At 39.3% G+C, this 12835-nt stretch overlaps 1 protein-coding gene across 7 annotated transcripts in view; it reads right to left on the reverse strand.

Moving 5' to 3' along the window:
* The window catches only part of Sin3A (SIN3 transcription regulator family member A), a 206648-nt gene that overhangs the window by 40699 nt on the left and 153114 nt on the right, over window positions 1-12835 (reverse strand). For all 7 annotated transcript variants that reach the window (XM_071686749.1, XM_071686748.1, XM_071686743.1 and 4 more), the window contains 2 exons: window positions 3104-3206; window positions 2512-2726 (listed from right to left, as the gene is read on the reverse strand). In XM_071686749.1, the coding sequence (XP_071542850.1) occupies window positions 2512-2726; window positions 3104-3206 (318 nt within the window). The remainder of the gene's footprint in view (window positions 1-2511; window positions 2727-3103; window positions 3207-12835) is intronic.

Here is a 12835-nt window from a genome sequence, read left to right on the forward strand (position 1 = left end):
TGAGAAACTGATGACATAAGTTTGGAATAGTGTGTGAAAGAAAGGAGAAAGTTGAGAGTAAATATGTAAAAAGGCAAGGTTATTAGTTGAGCAGGGTTGAGGGAGTGGTTTGTTGAGGAGTGAGTTTCAATGTAGAAAAATTGAAGCAAGTGAAGTGCTTTAGATGTCTGGTAGTGAACATAACAGCGAATGGAACCATGGAAACAGAAATGAGTCATAAGATGGGGGAGATGGGCAAAGGTTTAAGGAGCAATGAATAATGTGGGAAAAGAGAGATCATCTGGGAGGGCAAAATAAATCTGAAGGAGTATTAGTCCTAACAATATCATATGTAAGCAAGGCATGGGCTGTTGATAAGGCTGTGTGGAAGAGGTTGGATGAGTTGGAAATGATATGTTTGAGGACAATGTCTGGTGTAAGGTCGTTTGATTGGGTGAGTAATGAGGGGGTAAGAGGGATTTGTGGTAATAAAAAAGTGTGGTTAAGAGAACAAAAGAGGGGTGTGCTGAAATGGTTCTGATGTATAGAGAAAATGAGTGAGGAAAGGTTGGCAAAGAGGATATATGTCAGCAATGGAGGGAACAAGGAGAACGGGAAGACCAAACTGGAGATGGAAGGATGAAACGAAAATAATTTTGAGCAGTCGGGTCCTGAACATGCAGGAGGGTGAAAAGTGTGAATGGGATAGAGTGAACTGGAACAATGTGGCATACACTGGGGATGTGAAGCATCTAGAGTAAAGCATGGAAAGGTCTGTGGGGCCTTGTTGTGGATAGGGATCTGCAGTTTTGGTGCATTAAACATGACAGCAAGAAAATGGATGAGAGTGGATGTAGGCTTTCTTAATCTGTTCCTAGCACTACCTTGCTAACATAGGAAATGGTGATCAAGCATGAAAGAAAAAATTGAAGTGTTAAGTATGCCAGGAAAAGAGTAGGCAAGTGTTGATGATAGAGATTAAAAGAAAATAAGTAAGGAGCAAGGAAGTTATTAGGAAAGGTAGGGGATGTATGGATGAGGTGTTTGTGGTGAAAATGTCCGTGGAAAAGTATCTAGAGAAAGGTAAGAATCTGTGAGCAACTTTTATGGATCTGGAGAAAGATTATGACAAGTTGAGTGGAATGCTTTATGGGATGTATTAATGATATATGGAGTAGGGTGACAATTGCTGGATGATGTGAAAGCCTTCTATAGAGTACCAAATGCATACTTAAAATGGAGGAGAGTTGTCTTTCCTTTCTGCCTCAACCACATGTAGACTACTGGCATTCTGTACATAAACATACAACCTCTCCTTGTCATACATAACACGTAACATTTAAGTCACACAACTCATTCTTCATACATCTTGATATTCCTGCAATAAACTCTATGCACTAGCCCTGCCTTTTGGCAAACTGTTAGAAGCAATAGATAGTAGTAGTAGGTAGGAACAATTAAGCTGGAGCATTAGGCAGGAAATTAGGTAGTAGTAGATACAAACATTAGGCAAGAGCATAAGGTAGTAATAGTCAGTAGGAGCATAGGGAGAAATCTCTGCAGATGCTGCGCTAAATTCGTCCTAAGCCAGTAGCCTGTTAAGGGTGAGGCACTAATGGTTACTAAGTGGCACTGGAATTCACTAGTTATGGAGACTTTTGAGGGAGTTCCTGGTGGGAAAGACATATCTGAGATACAGAAATAGATAGATATACGCTGCTTTGTCTCCTTTTCTCCCTTACTCCCTCCATTTCTGACATGGAACCTCTGTATCAAGTCTCTTCTCACTCATCTTCTCCATATATTCAAACTATCTGTTTCTGCACCCACAATTAAATCTCTTTCAGGCAATGTCATTTCTTACATGATCAACCCACTCTGCTATACTATTTTTCTTCTCTGCATAGAGAAGGTTATAATTACTTCTAGGATGTAATGTCCTGATGTGCTAGTTTTAATTACTTCCAAGGTACATCAAGAGTTCTAAGTCAAATGTAAAGAGCATATTTGTGTGGTCATCTCTTGTTGGCATGTGATGAACTTGTATATGGCTGAATATCTCACATATATTCATTACCATATGTCACTGTTCCCACTCTTCTACTGATCTAATATTCTTTGTTTTGCATTTAAGAGTACATCCTTAGTCTGCCACCTCTTTCTTCCAAGAAAGGTCCAGAAAGCAACAGGATGAAAATATGGAAATCTTGGGCATCAGGGCTTTAACAATCACGTGAGTGAGCGGTTTGCATGAGTCAAATTGAACTGAATCAACGTGATGTGCAGAGGGGGCAACACGACATCAACTGGCTGAACCAGGGCATGTGAAACAGTCAAGGTTAATCATGATATGGTCTGTGGGGCTTGGCTGTGGATGGTATGCTCTAGTTTCCATGCTACATCATACAAAACGTGTGGGGTGTGGATGTGTGCGATAAGGTTAATGTTCATTTATTCCATATGCTACCTTACAAAGGTGGGAGAAGTAATTAGGTATATATAAAAAAAATACTCATTATTAGAGACAATTACCTCAAATCTCTCGTCTTCACACCGATATATATATTCTTCATATTGTGTTTTACGCGAGGTGACAAAAGTGGAATCCTCTGACCAAGAAGGAAAGGATACCCAGGTATCATTGAGAACTTCTTTGCAGAGACTTGTTCGACCAGAGCATTTAGGCTGAGGATAGGATTTGGGCAGAGCACAGTAAGATGCTCCTAGTCTCTTACAAGTTGTATAATCTGAAAACATTCCAAGATCATTCATTAGGTATTCCAAAAACAATGATATCTTAAGTTCTTTTAAGGAACAGTAATGGTAAAGTCTTTTAGATACTGCACACTAGACAAATACTAAAGAATGCTACTGATAGGCAAGCATGTTTACAGAATCTATGCAGTGATGGAATATATCAAAAGCCAATAACTCTTGAGGTTGAAAATAAAATTACAATAAATGAAAGGATCAATGAGGTTATTAATCAAAAATCAGTAGTAAATACTGATACTCATGACTACTTCACAACACTCAACTTCTCAAATCTTAACTTCATCTTCCAAAAAGTAAAGCAAAACTAGCAACCTACATAGTAGGTGAACTATGTCTTCTAATTACTTACCAATTTCCATAGCCAAATCACCACTTATTCTCTCCTGCTTTGTGACAGTTGCAGGAATTATATCAGAGTTTCCCAATGCTCCTTCACGGTAGCCCACAAAGTCCTGCAATCAAATTTTGAAATAGGTAAAGATATGGCCCCTTTCTTTATCTATCAATTCCTACCTAACATTTCCAAATACTGTACTTAGAACTACTAAAAAGATGAAAACTTTAAGGCCAATCTTATAATTCTATTATATAGCATATATAATACTAATCCACTACATTCTGACCCAGGTTACTGACATTTCATTTCAAAAAGCAATGCTTCAACATTTTCCCTATGACTGTGGCAACAATACCAAAGACAAACTGTTAACTATTCCAAAGCCATAACGTTGTTTGATTACCCTACAGCTTATCATACACAGATATACTCAGTCAACTATGCCCTTTAGTGAAGCTGCATGTGAGTAACATTGTGTACAAAATGATACAAGCACTAAACACTTAATATAAAGAATAACTTTTTCAAAATAGATAATGCATTTCTCAACTTTGGTGTCATTATCATTATTTTCGTTTTCATTCATGCTTCATCTTTATTTCCCCCATTAGAGAGGTAAGCCAGGAACAGACAAAGAAAGGCCACATTCCCTCACATCCATTTTCTAGCTATCATGAGTAGTGCACCAAAACCAGTGCTCCCTATCCATAAACAGGCCCCACAGACTTTTCCATGGTTTACCCCAGATGCTTAACAGGCCTGGTTTAGTCCACTGACAGAAAGTCGACCCCCTATACCACATTGGTCCAATTCATTGCATCCCGTGCACACCTTTAACCCTCCAGTACGTGCAAGCCCCAATCACTCAAAATCTTTTTCACTTTATTCCATCTACACTTTGGTTTTCCTGTTCTCCTTGTTCACTCCACTTCTGACATACATATGCTCTTTTTTAACCTTCCTCATTAACTCTTTCAATATGTCTAAACCATTTTAGCACACCCTCTTCAGCTCTCAATCATAATCTTACTAACACACATCTCTCTTACCCTTTCAGTGCTTACATTATCAAACACCATAAAACCAAATACTCCATCCTTCCACCTCCAATTTGGTCTCCCACTTCTCCTTCTTCCCTCCATCTCTGACACATATATCCTCTTGGTCAATCTTTCCTCACTCATTCTCTGCATATGTCCAAACCATTTCAACATACCCTCTTGTGCTCTCTCAACCACACTCTTTTAATTACCACACATCTCTCTTACCCTTTCATTACTTACTCAATCAAACCACCTCACACTACATATTGTCCTCAAACATCTCACTTCCAACATATCCACCCTTCTCTGCACAACCCTATCTATAGCCCATGCCTCATAACCACATAACATTGTTGGAACCACTATTCCTTCAAACATACCCATTTTTGCTCTCTTGAGATAACGTTCTCACCTTCCACATATTCTTCAACACTCCCTGAACCTTCGCCCCCTCCCAACCCTGTGACTCACTTCCACTTCCATGGTTCCATCTGCTGCCAAATCCACTCCCAGATATTCAAAACACTTCACTTCCTCTAGTTTTTCTCCATTCAAACTTACCTCCCAACTGAACTTGTTCCTCAACCCTACTGAACCTAATAACCTTGCTCTTATTCACATTTACTCTCAGCTTTCTTCTTTCACACACTTTACCAAACTCAGTCACCAACTTTTAGAGTTTCTCACCCAAATCAGCCACCAGCACTGTACCATCAGCGAACAACAACTGACTCACTTCCCAAGCTGTCTCATCCATAAAAGACTGCATACTTACCCAACTCTCCAAAACTCTGGCATTCACCTCCCTAACAACCCCAGCCATAAACAAATTATACAACCATGGAAACACCACACACCCCTGCCGCAAACCAATCACTTTCCTCTTTTCCTACACGCACACATCCCTTACACCCTCGATAAAAATCTTCCACTGCTTCTAGCAACTTACCTCCCACACCATATATTCTTAATACCTTCCACATAGCATCTCTATCAACTCGTACTATCATATGCCTTCTCTAGATCCATAAATGCTGCATACAAATCCATCTGTTTTTCTAAGTACTTCTCACATACATTCTTCAAAGCAAACACCTGATCCATATATCCTCTACCACTTCTGAAACCACACTGCTCTTCCTCCATCTGATGCTCTGTACATGCCTTCATTCTCTCAATCAATACCCTCCCATATAATTTCCAAGGAATAATCAACAAACCTATACCTTTGTAATTTGAGCACTCACCTTTATCCTTATTGCTTTTGTACAATGGCACTATGCATGCACTCCGTTAATCCTCAGGCACTTCATCATGAACCATACATACATTGAATATCCTTACCAACCAGTCAACAACACAGTCACCCCCTTTTTTAATGAATTCCACTAAAATACCATCCAACCTGCCACCTTGCCGGCTTTCATCTTCCGTAAAGCTTTCACTACCTCTTCTCTGTTTACCAAACTATCCTCTCTTACTTCTCACATCCTTGACCAAAACTCCCTGTATCTGCCACTCTATCATCAAACATATTCAACAAACCTTCAAAATACTCAATCCATCTCCTCACTTCACCACTACTTGTTATTACCTCACCATTAGCCCCCTTCACCAATGTTCCCATTTGTTCTCTTGTCTTACACACTTCATTTACCTCCTTCCAAAACATCTTTTTATTCTCCCTCAAATTAATGATACTCTCCCACCCCAACTCTCATTTGCCCTCTTTTTTCACCTCTTGCACCTTTCTCTTGACCTCCTGCCTCTTTCTTTTATATATCTCCCAGTCATTTGCACTATATTCCTGCAAAAATCGTCCAAATGCCTCTCTCTTCTCTTTCACTAACATCTTACTTCTTCATCCCACCACATACTACCCTTTCTAATCTGCCCACCTCCCACCTTTCCCATGCCATAAGCATCTTTTGCGCAAGCCATCACTGCTTCCCTAAATATATCCCATTCCTCCCTTACTCCCCTTACATCACTTGCTCTCACCTTTTTTCCATTCTGAACCCAATCTCTCTGGGTACTTCATCACACGTCTCCTTTCCAAGCTCACTCACTCTCACCGCTCTCTTCACCCTAACATTCTCTCTTCTTTTCTAAAAACCTCTACAAATCTTCACCTTTGCCACCACAAGATAATGATCAGACATCCCTCTAGTTGCCCCTCTCAGCATATTAACATCCAAAATTCTCTCACACGCCTATCAATTAACACGTAATCCAATAACACTCTACGGCCATCTCTCCTGCTTACATACATATACTTATGTACATCTCTCTTTTTAAACCAGGTATTCCCAATCACCAGTTTTTTTCAGCACACAAATCCACAAGCTCTTCACCATTTCCATTTACAACACTGAACACCCCATGTACACCAACTATACCCTCAACTACCACATTACTCACCTTTGCATTCAAATCACCCATCACTATAACCCAGTCTTGTGCATCAAAGCTGCTGACACACTCACTCAGCTGCTCCCAAAACACGTGCCTCTCATGATCTTTCTTATTACCAGGTGCATAGGCACCAATAATAACCATCCACTTTTTCAGTTTTACCCATATCAATTCATTTATACACTTTCAGTTTTACCAATTTCAATTCATTTATACACTTTCAGTTTTACCAATTTCAATTCATTTATGCAACTTTTTTTTACTATATCTTAAAAAAGGGATCAAGCAGAAATAAAGAGGTTTCAAGGTTAAGATTCCGCCTTTACACAATATTTCTTATGTATACATAATCAGCAAAAGGGGATCATGCAGAAATGAAGTTTAAAGGTTAAGATGCAGCCTTTACACACTATTTTTTATGTATACATAGAAATCTTTGGTGATATGCAAATCTAACAGCACTTCCTCAGAGATCATAAACCAATCCCTGTGTGCATTCTTTCATTAAGTACAGGGTATCTGGAATGTCTCCTAATTATAAAGAACAGACAACACTAAGCTCCTTGCAGTACAACCAATTTACACCAATCTGCTTAGGCAAAGATTTTTTGAGAAACAAACCCTACTTATGTCAACACTGGTCTGAACAGGCATGAATTTTTAGAGAAACAAACCGTAACTTAAGTTGTACAAATTATGTCCTTAAAAGAAATTGTTCAATGACTACAAAAATTGTTTTTGGTACATCTCAAACTACAGATGAAAAAACAAAAAACTAGGACTATAAAAAGCAGGTCAAAAGGCAGTCATTTTGTACATTATAAACGAGAGATAATCACAAAGATTATAAATCTTATATATGAGAGATGATCATAAAGATTGTAAACCTCATAAAAGAGGGATAATCACAAAGATTGTAAATTGTCTCAATTTCAAATGATAGTGCTATTCATCTTTCAAAATTTCAATGCTTGTATCACTAAATGCACAATTTTGTGAGTTTTTATATCCACTTCACAAAAGATCTATGAAAAAACTTTTTTGAGTATGAATGAGAGGTCAATCCTCCAGTAATATATATTGAGCCGAGCTGAGTTTGAGAAAAAGGATATATGGTAATACAAAACCAGTGACAACATTATGGCTTCTGCCAACTAAATCAATAAACATATACTTAGTCAAACACCTGACAATGATGTCAATAATTACAGTAATCAAGAAACTTAGATTTACACCTTCCCCATCCAATTACCTCCTCAAGATATCAATATAAAAAGTTAACTAGTAAAAAAAAAAAAATCAACTGAGAATCTATTCATGTTCAAAGCTGCTTCTTTAAGCTTCTGCATTTTAAGGTGATCCTTGGAAAAAGATTTCTCATCACAGACAGTTCATTTTTCTTGGCCCTTACCCACAGCAACCAGGTGCAGCAGGCAAACCAGGCCTGGACCTGCAGGAGCTCCCTTAGCACTTCCAAAGCAGGATGTACTTTGGTGTCAGGATCGAAATGATCATCCTGAGGGAGCAGCTGCTGATCTCTAAGACCTCCTTCTGGTTACCCCAACCACACACTGTCAGCAAATAACTCTATTTTATAGTCATGTGGAGATAAAGTCACTCAAAATATCAGGAAGATTATGATGTCATCCTCCAAGCAAGAAATGCATTAACCCAATCAAATACCATGGTTACCTTTTTCCTCTAAAATATATTTCAGGTCTTTTTCATTGTGACAAAAGGTATATCTGAGTATACAATAAAATATCAATACCACAATAAAATACTAATACACAGTATGGAAGACAAATTCTTAACACATGTAAAAACGAAGGCATTTCCAGTTACATTCTGTGCCCTACATTCATGAAATTCACAGAGCCAGAAAGCACAGAAAAATAAATTGTGTTCAACAAGATGAGGGTCTACATAAAAACATTTGTACGGGGATGACATAATAAAAATTACATGAAACTAGCGGGGAAACAGCGGGGAAAAAAAATATATATATATATATATATATATATATATTTTTTGCTTCGTCGCTGTCTCCCGCGTTTGCAAGGTAGCGCAAGGAAACAGACGAAAGAAATGGCCCAACCCACCCCCATACACCTGTATATACATACGTCCACACACGCAAATATACATACCTACACAGCTTTCCATGGTTTACCCCAGACGCTTCACATGCCCCGATTCAATCCACTGACAGCACATCAACCCCGGTATACCACATCGCTCCAATTCACTCTATTCCTTGCCCGCCTTTAACCCTCCTGCATGTTCAGGCCCCGATCACACAAAATCTTTTTCACTCCATCTTTACACCTCCAATTTGGTCTCCCTCTTCTCCTCGTTCCCTCCACCTCCGACACATATATCCTCTTGGTCAATCTTTCCTCACTCATTCTCTCCATGTGCCCAAACCATTTCAAAACACCCTCTTCTGCTCTCTCAACCACGCTCTTTTTATTTCCACACATCTCTCTTACCCTTACGTTACTTACTCGATCAAACCACCTCACACCACACATTGTCCTCAAACATCTCATTTCCAGCACATCCATCCTCCTGCGCACAACTCTATCCATAGCCCACGCCTCACAACCATACAACATTGTTGGAACCACTATTCCTTCAAACATACCCATTTTTGCTTTCCGAGATAATGTTCTCGACTTCCACACATTCTTCAAGGCTCCCAGAATTTTCGCCCCCTCCCCCACCCTATGATCCACTTCCGCTTCCATGGTTCCATCCGCTGCCAGATCCACTCCCAGATATCTAAAACACTTCACTTCCTCCAGTTTTTCTCCATTCAAACTCACCTCCCAATTGACTTGACCCTCAACCCTACTGTACCTAATAACCTTGCTCTTATTTACATTTACTCTTAACTTTCTTCTTTCACACACTTTACCAAACTCAGTCACCAGCTTCTGCAGTTTCTCACATGAATCAGCCACCAGCGCTGTATCATCAGCGAACAACAACTGACTCACTTCCCAAGCTCTCTCATCCCAACAGACTTCATACTTGCCCCTCTTTCCAAAACTCTTGCATTCACCTCCCTAACAACCCCATCCATAAACAAATTAAACAACCATGGAGACATCACACACCCCTGCCACAAACCTACATTCACTGAGAACCAATCACTTTCCTCTCTTCCTACACGTACACATGCCTTACATCCTCGATAAAAACTTTTCACTGCTTCTAACAACTTGCCTCCCACACCATATATTCTTAATACCTTCCACAGAGCATCTCTATCAACTCTATCAAATGCCTTCTCCAGATCCATAAATGCTACATACAAATCCATTTGCTTTTCTAAGTATTTCTCACATACATTCTTCAAAGCAAACACCTGATCCACACATCCTCTACCACTTCTGAAACCACACTGCTCTTCCCCAATCTGATGCTCTGTACATGCCTTCACCCTCTCAATCAATACCCTCCCATATAATTTACCAGGAATACTCAACAAACTTATACCTCTGTAATTTGAGCACTCACTCTTATCCCCTTTGCCTTTGTACAATGGCACTATGCACGCATTCCGCCAATCCTCAGGCACCTCACCGTGAGTCATACATACATTAAATAACCTTACCAACCAGTCAACAATACAGTCACCCCCTTTTTTAATAAATTCCACTGCAATACCATCCAATTTGCAAATAATGTCTTTAAAATACCTTCTCTACAATACTATTCATATGTTGCTATACATGAGACAAAAAAAAGTATAATCATGATGTTTAGTGTTTGATTTCAACTAAGAAAAATCACATGCTGAATATTATCTTTATCATTACTGATAATTCTATATGTAAGACAATACCCAAATTCATTGCACTCTACTTCTCAAAAACACTAGATCAAGTAATCAAACTGATGCCTCTGCCAACTACCTAACAATTACTTGGTAGATTACACATGAAAAGTGAGATTCTCATTTAAAACCAACATCAAGAGAGATGACTTACAATCATATATTTCCTTTTTCATGAGATGTAATTTCTTCTAATAATAAAACAAACTCATTACAATTAAAAAAATCATGTTAAATGCAAGGAAGACAAAAGGTTAGCTACTGTCCCATCACATACAAAAATGAATGTAAATAATTCCATCCCTATGGACAAAGAATAAAATATGTGTCAAAAACAATAACTAAATAATAAATTTCTCATGTAAAGACATTTGTAACTAAACAAGAAAACTACCAAAATAATCAAAATTATATTCTACAGAAGACAAGTGGGTTTTCACATTGGTAATGATCCCAATGCATCAAACTGCCCATCAAATAGATGTATTTACAAGATCTGCATTTCATTAAACACTAGTTGCATCTGCACAAAGGATATACGTCGCTTCTCTGGTCGCATTTTATGAAATAATTCTTGGGTTTCAATGACTTTACACAATTTTTCATTCTCTTGAGTGATAATTTTCCCTATGTAAACTTCAGGGAGCGGGGGGCTGGAAATCTTCCCCTCTCGTTTATTTTTTATTTTCCAAAAGAAGGAGGCCAGGTGAGGATATTCCCTCAAAGGCCTAGTCCTCTGTTCTTAATGCTATCTCGCTAACACGGGAAATGGTGAATAGTATGAAAGAAATGAAAGTAAACTTCAGGTGTGCTACAAAAAATGTTCTCTAAATATCTATTTATTGTTCTTATTTCTTTTTATTCTGCTTTGTCACAGTCTCTCGCATTAGCGAGGTAGTGCAAGGAAACAGACGTAAGAATGGCCCAACCCACCCACATACATATGTATATATATACACGTCCACACACGCAAATATACATACCTATACATCTCAACGTATACATATATATACACATACAGACATATACATATATACACATGTACATAATTCATAGTCTGCCTTTATTCATTCCATCGCCACCTCGCCACACATGGAATAACAGCCCCCTCCACCCTCATGTGTGCGAGGTAGTGCTAGGAAAAGACAACTAAGGCCACATTCGTTCACACTCAGTCTCTAGCTGTCATGTAATAATGCAAAGAAACCACAGCTCCCTTTCCACATCCAGGCCCCACAGAACTTTCCATGGTTTACCACAGACGCTTCACATGCCCTGGTTCAATCCATTGACAGCACATCGGCCCCGGTATACCACATCGTTCCAATTCACTCTATTCCTTGCCCGCCTTTCACCATCCTGCATGTTCAGGCCCCGACCACTCAAAATGTTTTTCACGCCATCTTTCCACCTCCAATTTGGTCTCCCACTTCTCCTTGTTCCCTCCACCTCCGACACATATATCCTCTTGGTCAATCTTTCCTCACTCATTCTCTCCATGTGACCAAACCATTTCAAAACACCCTCTTCTGCTCTCTCACCCACACTCTTTTTATTACCACACATCTCTCTTACCCTATTATTACTTACTCGATCAAACCACCTCACACCACATATTGTCCTCAAACATCTCATTTCCAGCATATCCATCCTCCTCCACGCAACTCTATCTATAGCCCACGCCTCGCAACCATACAACATTGTTGGAACCACTATTCCTTCAAACATACCCATTTTTGCTTTCCGAGATAATGTTCTCGACTTCCACACATTCTTCAAGGCTCCCAGAATTTTCGCCCCCTCCCCCACCCTATGATCCACTTCCGCTTCCATGGTTCCATCCGCTGCCAGATCCACTCCCAGATATCTAAAACACTTCACTTCCTCCAGTTTTTCTCCATTCAAACTCACCTCCCAATTGACTTGACCCTCAACCCTACTGTACCTAATAACCTTGCTCTTATTTACATTTACTCTTAACTTTCTTCTTTCACACACTTTACCAAACTCAGTCACCAGCTTCTGCAGTTTCTCACATGAATCAGCCACCAGCGCTGTATCATCAGCGAACAACAACTGACTCACTTCCCAAGCTCTCTCATCCCAACAGACTTCATACTTGCCCCTCTTTCCAAAACTCTTGCATTCACCTCCCTAACAACCCCATCCATAAACAAATTAAACAACCATGGAGACATCACACACCCCTGCCACAAACCTACATTCACTGAGAACCAATCACTTTCCTCTCTTCCTACACGTACACATGCCTTACATCCTCGATAAAAACTTTTCACTGCTTCTAACAACTTGCCTCCCACACCATATATTCTTAATACCTTCCACAGAGCATCTCTATCAACTCTATCAAATGCCTTCTCCAGATCCATAAATGCTACATACAAATCCATTTGCTTTTCTAAGTATTTCTCACATACATTC

This window comes from Panulirus ornatus, chromosome 42, assembly GCF_036320965.1.
Source record: "Panulirus ornatus isolate Po-2019 chromosome 42, ASM3632096v1, whole genome shotgun sequence".
NCBI classification, from domain to species: domain Eukaryota; kingdom Metazoa; phylum Arthropoda; class Malacostraca; order Decapoda; family Palinuridae; genus Panulirus; species Panulirus ornatus.